The 15,371-nt window shown below is 60.0% G+C and overlaps 1 protein-coding gene across 10 annotated transcripts in view; it reads right to left on the reverse strand.

Moving 5' to 3' along the window:
- SBF1 (SET binding factor 1) overlaps positions 1 to 14,486 on the reverse strand; it is a 106,380-nt gene extending 91,894 nt beyond the window's left edge. For all 10 annotated transcript variants that reach the window (XR_014227826.1, XR_014227827.1, XR_014227828.1 and 7 more), the window contains exon 1: positions 14,387 to 14,486. Coding sequence is in view for 5 of the 10 variants with exons in the window: in XM_082308177.1 (XP_082164303.1) it covers positions 14,387 to 14,441 (55 nt within the window). In the remaining 5 variants the exon portion in view is untranslated. The remainder of the gene's footprint in view (positions 1 to 14,386) is intronic.
- Positions 14,487 to 15,371: the final 885 nt, after the last annotated feature.

The following is a 15,371-nucleotide window of genomic DNA, read 5'->3' on the forward strand; positions in this document are numbered from 1 at the left end:
TAAAAAAAACACACAAAATCCTGACATCCTTGATCGAGAGGGATTTCCAAGAGATGCAACATTTTTAAAAGGTACTTCCATAAAACGGGAGCTGTCAAGAAAACTTAAGGTCAAAAGAAGAGAATCAACACTGCCATTCTCTCCATGAATACGACGTTAAAGTGACCTCCACTGCCAGGACTTAGAGGAAAAAACATAACAAGGATGTAAAAGAAAGATGGTAAGGTTAAAACAGTAAAGATGTGGATCATGATGTGAAACGAGCAAAGCAGCCTTCAAACACAGCCAAAAACCAGTCCAAACAGAGAGGAAAATAAAAAGTGAAGTGAAAACATGGACCAGAGTCAAGACAGCTGAGAGGAGCTCGGAGAGCCTGAAGCCAGAGAGAAGAACAAGGAGTTTAATTTACTGAACCAGCAGCAGAAATCCCCGCACAGAGTCACACGCTGTTGGGCCACCAGAGAGAGAGGCGGCGGGTTGGGAGAGACAGGTCACGGCGTCAGGACACGCGAGGTCTGTCTGCAGTGCCGCTGTCCCCTCTCCTCCGGCCGCCCAGAGCCGCGGCGGCACGGCACCTCCGGCGGCACGGCACCTCCGGCAGGACACCAGGGCAGTGCTTTCGTTTGCCGGCCGCGCTTCGCAGCGCGGACGGCCAGGCCAGTCCAGCACGGCCTCTGCTTTACGGAACATTTTCAAGGAAATCCTTGGTCGGGCCTTTACGCTTTCCCATCCAGAGAGAGACGCTCGCCGTGCTGAGCTGTCACGGAAAGTGGCACTAAAATGAACTGGAAAATTAAAAACGCATGCAGTGACCAAAACCAGCCAGGGTTTATCCTAGAACTGAAGTAAAAAAAGCCATGAAAGATCTGCCCGATGCCTCAGAATCGCTTTTTGTTCCCAGCTCATTTTTAAATAAGTAATATTGCAAATACAGGTGTTCCTCTGCCTCAAAACCACAGGACAATCCAGAAGTCACCGACAGACAAGCCCTGGCTGCAGAATACGCACGTCAATTCTCTGATACGCTCCCAAGAAACTTCAGGAAAATAAATCTTCTTGGCTTGCCTGTACTCAAGTCAACTTTAAGACACCCACAGTGCACAACATGGGCTTGCAGCCCCGCCGGGGCTCTCAGCTGAGACAACGCCTGGCCACCTTAACTCTCCCGGTCCAGCCAGTCCCACGGCGCTGAACCCCTCTGCCTCCAGCTCTGCACTCATGGGAAGAGCAGCGACCCAGAGCTGCCGCAGCCGGTCCAGCATCGCCTGACCCACCCCAACACCAGCACCGCGGGAGAGGCTCTCTGAATCGATCCCCTGCCCCGGCGGGCGGCAGGCAGGAACGGCGCAGACACGGGCCTGGAGGAGGCGGCCAGGGAGAGAGGACACAGGTAAAGCAGCCAGGCTGGGAGCGCGCCTGGGAAGCTCCCGAGATGGGTGCTGGGAGCAGCACAAGCTCTGGGACAGGACTAGACCCATCACTTGATGTCTGCTGACCCTGACCAGAAACGGGCACAGCAGACGCAACGCCAATGGCTCGGCACGCAGGCCGGACTGCTATAGCCCCGAAAGCCGAAGGCCACGTCCCGCCAACACCCCTCGTGTCCAGATGCAAGCTGCACAGCTCTGCAGCCGGGCTCAGCATTTCCCCTTCGCCCCCAGGCTCACAGCTCCAAATACACTGACGTTTTGCTTGGTAATAAAACAAATGCAGAGTTGATATAACAGCATTCCAGGTGTTGGAGATGGAAGAAGCCTGCTGAAGCAGTCCTCCTCTAGCTAAGCTCCTCCGGTCGAAGAGGCAGCTCCATGGCTGGGAAGGAGGACTCAGATGCCAGCGGCACAAGCATGGAGACCTTCCTCCAGGCATGACACAGAACAGACACAGAACCTTGGAATTTCAGCCCAACACCTTGTTAAACACACCGGGCTACATCAGGCCGCGCGGCACGCGCACGCTGAGGTGCTTGCAGGTGTATGTCGTCTTAGTCACTGCTCAGCCAGCTTAAACAGATTTTAATCTCCTCATCGTGCCAGGCATACGAGCCCACCTGAACCGAGCACCCTTCTGGAAGCGAGGGCCCCGAGCTGAGCACACCGGCGGAGGCGCAGTCCCGGCACAGGGAGTGCGGCAGTGCCGGCTCCAGGGATTCGGGAAGCCCGAACCTCAGCCGTGTGCTGCGCCTGCTCCCCCTCTCCGAACACGGGCGCTCCAGGCAGCTCTCACCTGCCGGAGAGCGGGGCTCTGCCCTGCTCCCCCAGAAAAGTCTCCGATTATTATCGCAGAAAACTTAATTTCATTCTAGAGCAAACCACAGCAAGAGCCGAGCAGCTCTCCAAATTATTTTTGTGCTTTAAGATACCGGCAACTACTTTCTCTCAATTTCACATCAGCTGCAAATGTTAACAACATATGGTTCCTCCTGGCTCATTACGGGAGGCTATAATTAACATCTCTCCCAAAACCTGCTACAGCAGTGCCGTGCTACCCAACTCTCCCCTGCGCAGTTTTGCATAACTGGTTGTTTACATCCTTCAACTTCCAGCTCACGAAAGCGGCAGCGCTCCCATTGCCGCCGCCTTCTCCCGCGCAGCGACAGCAGCATCCCTCGCCGAAGCGACGGCGTGCGCCTGGGGAGGCGCGGTCCTCGAGCCCTCCTCGGTCTGCAAGCACCCGCTGCTCGAGCACACTGCCCGTGCTCAGCACCCGTCTGCCGGGGCGACGGCGGCGGTTCCACTTCAGAATTCAAGCACCCCTCAAACGGAGGAGGGCAAGCTCACTCCTCGCCTTTTAGGGGAAAAAAGCGCTGCCTGTGCCCACAGTCAGCAGCAAACTCCACGGACTCCCCGTTATCACAGCCCGTACAGCCCACTAATCTTGATTTAACCACATCGTCATCCACGCTGCAGTTGTCCCAAGGAAAGAGGCTGCATTTTCCTTATCCAATTTAACATCTCAAATAGAATCATAGAATCGTTTAGGTTGGAAAAGACCCTTAAGATCACCGAGTCCAACCGTTAACCTATCACTGCCAAGTCCATCACTAAACCATGTCCTCGAGCACCACGTCTATCCGTCCTTTAAATCCCCCCAGGGATGGGGACTCAGCCCCTGCCCTGGGCAGCCTGGGCCAGGCCCTGACAGCCCTTTGGGGGAAGAAGTTTTCCCTAATACCCAACCCAACCCTGCCCTGGCGCAGCTTGAGGCCGTTCCCTCTCGTCCCAGCGCTTGTTCCTGGGGAGCAGAGACCGACCCCCCCGGCTCCAGCCTCCTTTCAGGCCGTTGCAGAGAGCGATGAGGGCTCCCCTCAGCCTCCTCTTCTCCAGGCTGAGCCCCCCCAGCTCCCCCAGCCGCCCCTCCCCAGCCTTGTGCTCCAGCCCCTGCCCCAGCCTCGCTGCCCTGCTCTGGCCACGCTCCAGCCCCTCCATGGCCGCCTTGGGGTGCGGGGCCCAGCGCTGAGCACAGCATTCGAGGGGCGGCCTCACCAGTGCCCAGCGCAGGGGCACCATCACCTCCCTGCTCCTGCTGGCCACACCAGTCCTGACACAAGCCAGGATGCCACTGGCCCTCTTGGCCACCTGGGCACCCTGCTGGCTCGTGTTCAGCGGCTGTCGACCAGCACCCCCAGGCCCTTTCCCGCCAGGCAGCTCCCAGCCGCTCCTCCCCACGCCTGCAGCGGTGCCTGGGGTTGCTGTGCCCCCAGGGCAGGACCCGGCCCTGAGCCTTGCTGACCCTCACCCCGGGGCCTGGGCCCATCGCCCCGGCCTGGCCAGGGCCCTCTGCAGAGCCTCCTGCCCCCCAGCAGACCAACGCTCCCACCCGACTGGGTGTCCCCTGCAAACTGGCTGAGGGTGCCCTCCATCCCCCCATCCAGACCGTTGATAAAGATGTTAAACAGAACTGGCCCCAGTACTGAGCCCTGGGGAGCACCAGTGGTGACTGGCCACCAACTGGATTTAACTCCATTCACCACCACTCTTTGGGCCCAGACATCCAGCCGGTTTTTCACCCAGCGAAGAGTTCGCCCGTCCAAGCCCTCAGCAGCCAGTTTCTCCAGGGGAATGCTGTGGGAAACCCTGTCAAAGGCTTTACTGAAGTCCAGGCAGACAACACCCCCAGCCTTTCCCTCATCCACCACGCAGGTCACATCGTCACAGAAGCAGATCAGGTCAGTCAAGCAGGACCTGCCTTTCATAAACCCAGGCTGACTGGGCCCGATCCCCTGGTAGTCCCGTACGTGCCGCGTGATGGCATTCAGGATGATGACCTTCTCCAGCACCAAGGTCAGGCTGAGAGGCCTGGAGTTCCCCGGATCCTCCTTCCAACCCTTCTTGTAGATGGACATCGCATTTGCCAACCTCCAGTCGCCTGGGACCTCCCCGGTGAGCCAGGAGTGCTGACAGATGATGGAGAGTGGCTTGGTGAGCACCTCCGCCAGCTCCCTCAGTACCCTCAGTACCAGATCTAACGAACAGGAACCATCACACCAAGACCAGGTGCCCAAGTTTGATCTCCAACAGGGGCCAAGCAGACGCACACGCAGCGCGGACGTAACTGCCACAGCCTGCACAGAAGCCTCCTCCGGCGCGTCGGTCGATGAGAGCTGGCCTGTGCAGCGAGGCAGCGCCTCCTTTCCCAAGCTTTCCTAACGTCACCGCAGGTATTCTCACCCACGTTAATGTCTAACACATCACTAGACGTAGCGTTTAAGCTCCTTGCCTCGTTGATAACCCACAGGAGTCGCTCCTGCAGATAATTACTGCATAAATCAGCACGGGTCTCATTCTTCTCATTAGGAAGGTAAACTGGAGCAGTCTATCTTTGGTACACCACGCTTCACCACACGTATTGTCTGACCTCCTTCCTAACTAGGTCTGCTTAGTTCACATTTATCTCATCCAGCAGCTTATCTCTCCCTCTTTCTAATCACCTGCCTTTCCAAGGGAACCCCTGCTGTGCCAGCCCAGCTGCTGACCAAGTCCAAAGTGCCAGCCAACGTACGGCTTTCTCACTGACAACGTTCACCCCGCGCCTCTCAGATGATGTGCGAGTCCACGAGAACCGCGGTTTCACTCATTTCTAAATACAACTCATGACGCATCCCCTCGCTGGTACCCCTGCTGCCACCGTAGCCGCTCCTCCAGAAGAAGCTGAAGCAAACAATTGTCCTCCGGCTTCGCCCCGTCCAGCGCTGAACAGAGATGTTGTGTTCGAAGGCGAGCGCGGGACAGTATCCCCACTCTCCGCCGGGCAGCGGACGCGGCAGCAGCTGCGCTGACCGACTCTCCCACCCCTGTGCTCCCACAGCCCGCCGGGGTGAGCCCCAGCCGCGCCGGAGGGGCAGCCGGCACCACAGGGGCAGCCGGCACGGGCAGGCAGGAGGAGCTAACACTCTGCGCCGTGTTATCTGCCCGGGGTTCAAGCTCCTCTCGCTCGCCTTGGGGAGGTGCATTTCCAAGATCACCATTAGAATGATACAGCTGAAAACTTGACAGGTGACGGAGAAAACCAGCACCAACTACTGCAATCGTGCTCGCGCACCACACTGGGACACACAACCGTCCTGGAGCAGTACAGGCCGCGGGTGTTGACGTGTTTATGCTGCAACAACTGCCGGGGTGTTACAGCCAAAGGGGTACCTGGTCCTAGCACCGTGTCCTGAAAACGCTGCCGGTTCTCCGCACACCCGGCACACCCCAACAGCCTGACCGGGCAGTCTCGCGCGTAATTCACCGAAGGCTTTGCCAGGTCACAATTAACAGACGCACATCTCGGTTCTCAAAACATGAGATCCATGACTGCAGGTATCTAAACCAAAAGGGAAGCAAGAAATATTAGGGTAGGGTCCCTAAAACGAGGTCAGAAGCTTCTTCCCACTCTAAAAGAGCGACGTTACCGCAGGTTTGGAGCGGAGTTGACTTGGAGGCTGCCGAGAGGACCGGTGTGCACGAGGCCGGCCAGCGCTGCCCGCAGCGGCAGCGTGCGCAGGCAGAGGGACCCCGACTCGCCCTGGGGTCTGCAGGAGGTGCTCCCCTCCGGCCGGAGGGCTGAGACCCAGCAGTGCACCACAGTCGTGATCCCCCAGACCAGAAGCTGCCCAAGTCCAGGGCAGGGTGAACGGCACCTCCGGGACACTGGTCCTCTCTCGGCTTCAATGCCAGAGCGGTTTATCTTTGGAAAGGGTGCGACCCCGCCAGAGTGAAATGCGCGGTTATCTGGGCCATCGGCACATTTTGGAGACCTCTGGTTCAGGGAGGAAGATGCCATGCAGAGAAGAGGTAAGCAGCCTGACTAGCGTTCTGCTCCACTTCCTACAGCTACCCACAACACAAAAACACGTCTAATGAAGAGAGAGAGAGAGAGAGAGACGCAGTTTTTCCTCCCCAAAAAACTTCCTGCTGCATCATCTTGATCAAAAAGCATTCAGAAACATAAAAATAACATGCAAGACTATCCAAGTCTCAGTTACAAGGCAGCAGCAGCTGCCAAATATGCAGGCTGTTCCCTGCAAACTGACACGTGGCACTTTTGAGCCACACCATAAACAAAAACTGATTTGAATCAGTGTGAGAGAAAGGCCTTTGCTCCAGAGAGACGAAGGGCCCTCACCGCCGCTCTCCCACGCACCCTGACCTCCACCTTCTCACCAGTACCTGCTGCCACCTTTACCAAACCCCCTCTGCCTCCCCTTTTACCAGTTGCCAAACTGGAAGGGACGAACAGGCTTTGGATATCGGAGAGAGACATTCCTAGAAGCTGGATGAAGCAGGATGATCCCTGCCCCAAGGTGCTCGCGGGCTCTCAAATGTCTGGTTTGACCCAACGAGAGTATTTAGTGGTCAAAGGCATTATAGCCACATAGAGGAAAAGAGAAGCAGCCCGGCCCCGGGAGGCTTCATGCCACAATCACAGCAAGAGGGGAAGAGAAAGCTCCTCCGGCTCAGCTGTACCGCCCCGCCGCTCCCCTGATCCCCCCGGGCGTCTCGGGGTAACTGAATCGAAGGAGCTTTCGCAGGGAACTGCCCTGGTGCCGCAGCGGGAGCTGCCACGGGACGCACAGCTGGGCAGCCCGGGGAACTCCAGGGCATGTTTCTGCCCCAGGCCGAGCCGTTTTTGTTTGTGTTTTTAGCATCCATAAAACCGCAGCTGCTTTTCAAGCCTAGCATCCCAGCACTAGAAATGGGAAAATGAAATGTGCTGCAAAGTCTTCAGATTCCTGCTCCAACTGAGACAAATCTGAGCTCAAGTGAAAGAAACGAAAAAGCAATTTGCAAAATTCTCACCGGCAGTAAACAAAATATTACTAACAGTTAAAGAATCTGGTTACAACATATGTTTGAGACTGATGCTTCCTCCTCACATTCACCCACCTTCCCAAAACCGTGACACAGGTGTTACGCAGCCCTGCGAACACCAGCTCCGCTCTCGGCGACGGTCACAACAACAGGAGTTTCTGGCAATGAAATCCAGCGGCCATGGGAGAGTCTCCTCACGAAGGGGGAGAAACAACTAGACCAGAGCATTAAAGCCTTCGTGCTGATTCATCCTGCACAGGTATCGCTCCGGGGCCAAAACGACTCATCCCACGCTGATATAAAGCACATTTATTCCCCCATGAAAAAGGAAGAGCACCCAAGATGGGGCAGAGTGAATTTTCCATCTTAAGTGACATCACAGGTTTACAACGTGCGGAGGTGAGCCCGTGGAAAGCTTTACACCGAGATGCTTCATGTGCCGTATTTAGACCATTTCAAAGCATCATCCCACTCGATGACCTTTGGGAAACAGAGCTGCCGACCGCAGGAGGCAGCCGCAGGGGCTCCAGGTGCCCCGGCACCCCCAGGAGAGGCTGCCGGCGCGCGGCGAGCAAACCAAGCTCCAGCAGCCACAGGAAACAGCCGCAGAAACAGGTACAGGGTAGGGAGAAGTGGTGGCGGGGGGAGAAGAGAGACCTCGCCGTTCCTGTGCAGACCGCAGCGGCAGCAAACAGGCACCCGAGCACGGCCCGATGCCAGCCAGCATGCCACGGGCGCAGCTGCAGCTCGTGCACAGGCCGGTGACGGGCTCACCAGACCCCGCCAGCGCAAGAAGGTTTCAGAAGCCACGAGACGATCGCCTGACAGTGCCCACGCAGGCACCAATGTGCCCGTGATAGCAGCAGAAGACAGGCTGCAGCTCTGCTGCTAGGACGGCTGGAGTGTTCATACCTATGCACTACCAGCACCACGCTGCTGGCCCGACAAGCAGGATGGACTTACGCAGCCGTGAACAAACGGCAGCAGAGTCCACATGACACAAATGATGGCTTTCAGGGCCTGCTGTCTCATGAATCTTACAGCGACCGCAGGATTAATCTCTTCTGATCTACAAAAGTACCTCAAAGAAACTGTAAATGCTGAGACCTACGGACGACAGTGCACTGCAGGACCGAACCCACCACCCTATCCATCAGAGCTGGCGCCGGCTGAGGGAAGGTCTGATCCCGTGTCAGTGTCAGGCATCTGACTCCCTGGTTTTTGATCCGCAGCACACAGAGCTTCCCTTCCTGGGCAAAAGTTCAAAGAGAACGAGACAAGTATTAATAGAGCATCTGGGATGAGAGGAGCTGCAGTTCCCAGACCAACCAGTGCGGCTGGGATGCTGTGGCGTGGGGGCTGGCGGCTGCCAGGAGTAGGGTGACCCCCTTCGACAGGCATCCACACCGATGGCTGCAATACCCTCCCGTCTCCGGCAGCCAGGTAACCGGACAGAAGACAGGCGGCTTTGCACATGGCGCGTGCAGGGATTACATCCTCTCTTTTGGAGGTCCCCTCTGCAAATATTTATATAGCAAAGAGCTCGCTGTTAGCAACCACTGGAGGCATTTCAACGCATGGGTTTTTTTTGCTAGATGCACGCATTACAAGAACCCAGTCTGAGTCAAAGCGATGAGTCACTTGGCCAGGTCCACGCACGACAGAGCGAAGCGTATTTTCACTGCCAGTCAGAAATGCCTCCCACCAGCGAGAGCTGCACGGACACCTTGCAGCAGCAGAGAGCCTGGCACTCTCAGGCTGAAAATCGACTCAAAACACAGGTGGGACAGTAGCGGGACGAGCCGCGAGAGCTCTCCTCTGCCCAGCGGGTTTGCTGCAGCTTCTCTGGCTCTCGGCGCTAGCCCCTCTCTCCAGGCGTCGGCTCCAGCTGCACAGTGAAATCCTGAGAGGCAGAGGAGCTGCAAGCACCTCGGAGGAGCGCAGGACCATCACACCTGCGTCCTCGTTCCTCCGACCGTCGGCACAGGGCCTGCGCCGCCAGAAGCTGCGTCAAAGGCTTCACGGGAAGAGACAGCACCAAGCACGGAGGCAGTTTCCTCTCAACATCCACCCTTACCTCCCACAGAAGCTCAAAACCAGAACCAATGTGCCCAAACCCCGGCCCCGACCGCGGAAGCAGCGAGGCAGTCTGAAGGAGCTAAACACGACTGCACAACTGCAAAGAAACATGGAAAACGCTGCAACCTCCCCAGCTCAGCCGGGGCCTCCGACCCCCGCGCAGCCTCGCTAGCCCCAACACCAGCCCCCCAGGGAAAAGCTGCACCCCTCCCGGGCTGCCCGGGCCTTGGGAAGCAGCAGCAATCTGATTTTTGGGTCAAAAATGCCAGGGTTGGGGAGGGCTGGACAGCTGCAAATTCAGAAACAGCTAGAAACAGCAGCAGATTGTCAATGGCTTATTCAGAAATGCATGTAGTCTAAGTCCCCCTATTTTTTTTGTTTGTTTTCTAAATCCCCACAGGGAAGGGGCCATGCCTCATTCAGTGCCCCGTACAGAAAACTAAGATAAGCCCTTCATCCATGCTAAACGTGTCTTGAAACTGAGCTGTTCTGGACTCTCAGGCCGCGGGGGATACACAGAGAAAAACCTCTTGGATCCTGAGGCAAAAAGCAGCCAGAAGTCCTGGCTTTGCAATGCAGTCATTTATCTGCACCAACGATAAGAGCCAAGAGATTTAAAAACATCCATTTACAGAGAATAACGTGAGCAACCGTGACACAATATGACAAATGCTCACATATGACGAGGCCCATTGCCTGCCGTCAGGGCACGTTTAGCTCCGTACGTCCACCGGAGCCCCGGAAGGGTGCAGCCCCTCTCCCGACACAAGCGCAGGGACGCGGGAGCTGGCTTGGTGCACAGCGGCCGTGGCTGCAGTCGCAACCGACTGGGGCACAGGGACATCAGCGTCAGGCAGCTGCAGCTCCTGGTGAGACAGCTCGGCTCGCCGTGGTGTGTCGGTGCTCTGCTTCCCTGGAAGCCACCGCTGCAACCCAGCAGCCCGGCACGCCAGAGCGTGGCTTGCAAAACTGCAGGAAAAGCGGCTGGATGCCTGCCCGCCTGCCGGCCCAGCCCAGGGTCACACCGTCCAGCTGTCCCGCAAAGGCACCAGTTTCACAGCCAGACAACGTGTTTCTTGAAAGAGTTAAGGGTCCTTTTTCCCATCCTTCCCAATAAGCAGAACACCAGCAGAGATGCTGCTTCCAGCGGTCACCGCAACTCTGCAACACAAGCCCGCGTCTGACGGGGAGGACCGGGCCCCTTCAGGAAGACAACGCTCTGCACCAGGAGCGGACACCGACTGTAAACCCCAGCAAATGCTGCGGGCGCACCGGACTCCACCGCCGCAGCACCCAGCCAGCCCCACGCCGGCTCTGCCAAACCCCGCTTGCTGCCCTGCTCCAGCCCTCGAGCCGTCTCTCTCACTTTCGGTTTTGTTCCCACAAAGCTGCGCTGAGCTACGTTGACACCTTATGAGGACAGGCTGAGAGCTGGGGCTGTTCAGGCTGGAGAAGAGGAGGCTCCGGGGAGACCTTACTGCGGCCTTGCAGTGCTTAAAGGCGGCTTATAAGATGGGGACAAACTTTTTAATAGGGCCTGTAGTGATATGACAAGGGGTAATGGTTTTAAACTAAACGAGCGTAGATTTAGACTAGATATAAGGAAAAAATTCTTTACTGTGAGGGCGGTGAGACACTGGAAGGGGTTGCCCAGAGAAGCTGTGGATGCCCCACCCCTGGAAACAGTCAAGGCCAGGCTGGACGGGGCTCTAAGCAACCTGGTCTGGGTGAAAATGTCCCTGCTCGCTGCAGGGGGGTTGGACTGGGTGGCCTTGAAAGGTCCCTTCCAACCCAAATTATTCTGTGATCCTACCTCTGGAGACGATGCAGAGCCACCTCGGGTCCCACCACCCCAGCAGACCTTCCCCCTTCACCGTCCCCAGCTGCAAACGCGTCTCTGCTGCGTGCACGCGTCCGGCCGCGAGCAGAGCAGAGCCCCCTCCCTGCCCACGCGAAGGGTCCCGTCCAGCCCTCGCGCAGCCGAGCCCCGGGTTGTTTGCAGCTGGCAGGGAGGTGCCGGCACGGCACAGCCGCGGCAGAGCAGCCTGCCACCCAGGCTACGGCTCTGCCCAGACTAACCCAACCTGTAAAGCAATTAGTCACCCGCAGATGAGAGCGGCGTGCCCTTCCTCCAAACGTTATCTAAGCGCCCTGTAGGGAGGGGGAACGTGAAAACAGGAAAGCACGCAGGGAATAAGTGTTGCCATATTGATCCCAAAAATCAAATAACTGGCATCAGTCAATCTTCGCATCCTTAGCGGACGGATCCTCGGGTGCTCACGAGCGCTTGGCACACCACTCGGTTCAAACCACCCGTCACACAGCTCGGGAGGGCACTCGGGCACCTGCAAAGCGGGACGGGAAAGGGTTTTGCTCCAGCCAGAGCAGATGCTGACAGGGTGTCGGCCAGCATCGCTCTCCGGCCAAGGATGCCCCGACTCCCGGGCACCTCACCCCGGCAAGGCCACCCGTGACTGCACTGTCTCAGCAGCGAGGAGGCTGGGGCTCTGCAGCGGAAGCTCCCGCGGGGTCCTGGACGCTTCTCCTCACCAGCCCATCGCTTCCCCGTGCTCGGGGAAGACAGCTGCATGTCTTCTGTCCGCCGCCCCTGACAGAGGTGCCCGATCCTCTGCCGTGCCAGCAGCCGGGGGCAAGAAGTCCACCCGAGTTGTACAAAGCGGAGCGGATCACAGTCGCTTCCTACCATGGACAAACCCCCGCGGCTGCGGAGTGACCCCCACAGGCCCCAGGGTCTCCATCCACGATCACGGGGGTGCGACGGCCTCGCAGACCTCAAGCAGCTCTGCTCAGCCAAAACACAACCTCGGAAAGGCTGCAACTTTCAGCCACGTTCCTAATTAAAAGAGGAGTCTGGTCTGAAAGTGCTTTGCTGGGAGCAGAGCTAATAACACCATACCTACGCCTCCTGGTTCGAGGGCCTCTCAAACCCGAGGCCAGCGGCTGAGGTCAGGGAGGTTCAGGGCAGACACAGCCACCGCCGGACAAGTGCCACAGCTGGTGGCGGCTTTTTATACTGCCAAAAGCTGCTAGTGGTCTCTAGGTCAAGGCTGGATGCTTTGCCAAGGTCTGTACTGGCCCAAACACCAGCGAGTTCAGCTCAGTTCTGTGGCCTGTATGCTACAGATGAGATTTAAAATGAAAAAGTGAACATTTAAGTCAGAGGAACACAGTTCATTAATTGTGAGCTCTTTCCTTTCTAATGTCCCACTGCAGTTAACCACTTCACCTCGGAGCGCTGTCCATCTTCCCCGAACAAGTCTCGGATGACACCGGGAAGACGCGTGGCATGTCCTGCTCCCTTCTGAAACCCAGGTTTCCAGGTCTCAAGACAAGGAACGCAAGACTGAAGCGCTCGCCTGCTGCCCGAGCCCCGCCGCACCTGACCAGTCACTAACCGCTACAAACCCCCGCCAGCGTTGCGCTGCAAATCCCAGTCGCGGCTGCACGAGGGAGGCCGAGACAAGCAAGAAGGTGCAGAAGGAAACGCTCAGAGGCCGCAGAGACGGCGCTCGGGCATGAGGTGACGACGGTACAACTGCAAAGCATCGCCCCAGCCCTCCGTTCGCTCCTGGAGAGGCTGCGGCATCTGCTCACAGATGGCGCGGCCCTGGGCAGCCCGGCTCCCACAGCGCTCCCAGGCAGAGCCCGGCCTGAGGGCAGCGAGAGGAGCGAGCAACCCCTTCCGATGCTACGGGACACTGGGGCACCAGGGGGAGACGCCTGCAGTAATAATAAGAATGAAACACTCCGCCGGGTGATCAGACACTACTCAGAAAATACCAAAACGCTTATCCAGGCTGCCTGCTCTCCATCCCGAACGCCTTCCCGAAACTGGACCTTAGCGGAGCTGGACACCACGCTGCCCAGAGCTCTGGGAACAACGGAGACAGAGGATCGGTGATGGGCGTCGGGATCCACACCGAGCACTGCAAACACTCGTACCCATACGACCGTGCAGCCGCTCTGTGAACTAAGCTCTCAGCCTCGACAGCTTCCCGCAATAACCAAACCCACGGTTTAACGGGCGCTGCGTGGAAGAGGATTCCCCCTCATCAGCTCTGAGCACACGCTTAAAACAATCCCAACCAGCAGCGTCTTCTTCTGCGGATGTGCAATGTGGGGAACAGACGCTCTTGATGGGCGTTCTGCAAGAAAGTCCTTGTTTTAGGTAAATTTAACCTCCTTTATACGCCGACAAAGCTCATTTTTACCACAACCAGTTGAGTGGAAGAGGGCAGACGAAAGCATCACGGAAAGAGCCCCCCCACATGCAAAACCCCACGACCACGACAACCAACCCCAGCACCGGGAGATGAGGACAGAGGGACGAGGGCGGAGGGACGAGGCCTTTCGGCAGAGCTGGGGGTCGGGAGCCCCCGAGGCAGCGCTGCCGGACACCGGCCAGCCCGGCACCCACCCGGGCAGGGCGGCCCGGTCCCGGGGGGTTCGGGCTGCTGGGGGGCCGGGCTGGGAGCACCCCGGGGAGCGGAGGGCAGAACCCCCAGCGCCCGGAGCGGGGACACTCGGCAGCCCCGACGCTTACAGAAACGGTAATTAAGCAAAGCGGGGACGGAGGGGAACGGGCAAACGGAGGCGAGCCCCGGCGACGGGGCAGGAGGAGCCGCACAGGCCCGGCGCCGCTGCTTCTCCCCCGGCCTTGCTGCGAGGGGCTGCACGGCGGCGGGGAACCAGCCCGGGGGAAGCGGCCTGCGCCCTCCCGGTGCTGCCCGGGCCCCGGCCCCGGCTCCCCCCCGCCCCGCCGGGCCGCAGCGGCCGCCCCCGGTGCCGCCCCCGGTACCGGCCGCGGTCCCGCCCGCGGGCCCGGCCGGGCGCCCGCCACGTCGCGGGGCGCGGCCCGCACCCCCGGCCCGGCCCCGCACCCCGGGCCGCCGCCGGCCCGCGGCCCGCGTGTGCCCCCCCCCCGCCCCGCCGCGGCCCTCCCCCGCCGCGGGTGACAGCGGTCGCGCCCCCCCGCCGCCGCTGCCGCTCACCGCGCTTGCCGGGGTCGTAGCCCACGAGGACGAAGTAGTCGGCCAGGCGGGCCATGGCGGGGGCGGCGGCCGCTGCGCCGCGCTCAGAGCCCCCCCGCCGCCGCCGCCGCCGCCGCCGCGCTCCCCGCCCGCCCGCGCTCCCCGCCGACCGCCGCCATCTTGGCCCCCGCGCGCGCGGCCGGCCCCGGCCCGCCCCCACCGCGCCTGCGCCGCCGCCGCCGCCGCCGCCAGGGGCGGGGCGCCGCTCCCCATTGGGCGCCACCGGAGGGGCGGGGCGGGGCGCGGGGGGGCGGGGCCGCGGCACGGGGCTTCCCCGGGCGGAGGGGGGACCCGGGGGGCGGGGACCCCCGGTGCGCAGAGAGCCCGCGGGTGTGCACGGACACGGGGGTGCGGGGACCCCCCCGGGGGTGCGGGGACCCCCTGTGTCTGCACACACCCGAGTGTGCGGGGACCCGCGGTGTGCACGGACCCACCCGGGTGTGCACGGACACGCGTGTGCGGGGACCCCCTGCGTCTGCACACACCCGAGTGTGCGGGGACCCGCGGTGTGCACAGACCCACCCGGGTGTGCACGGACACGCGTGTGCGGGGACCCCCCCGGGGGTGCGGGGATCCCCCGCGTGTGCGCAGACACGGGTGTGCAGGGACCCCTGGTATGCACAGAGGCTTCGGGTGTGCACGGACACGAGTGTGTGGGCCTCCCCCGGGGGTGCGGGGACCCCCGGTGTGTGGGGACCCCCCACGTGTGCACGGACACGGGTGTGTGGGGACCCCCGGTGTGCACAGAGGTCTTGGGTGTGCACAGCCACGCGTGTGCAAGGACCCCTGGTGTGCACGGACCCTCCCGCATGTGCATGGACACGCGTGTGCGGGGACCCCCCAGCTGTGCAGGGAGCCCTGGTGTGCATGGGCACGGGTGTGCGGGGACCCCGTGGCTGTTGACGGACCCCCCGTGTCTGCACAGCCAGGCGTGTACAGGGACCCC

Source organism: Platalea leucorodia (genome assembly GCF_965183815.1).
Source record: "Platalea leucorodia genome assembly, chromosome: 4".
Taxonomy (NCBI): Eukaryota; Metazoa; Chordata; class Aves; order Pelecaniformes; family Threskiornithidae; genus Platalea; species Platalea leucorodia.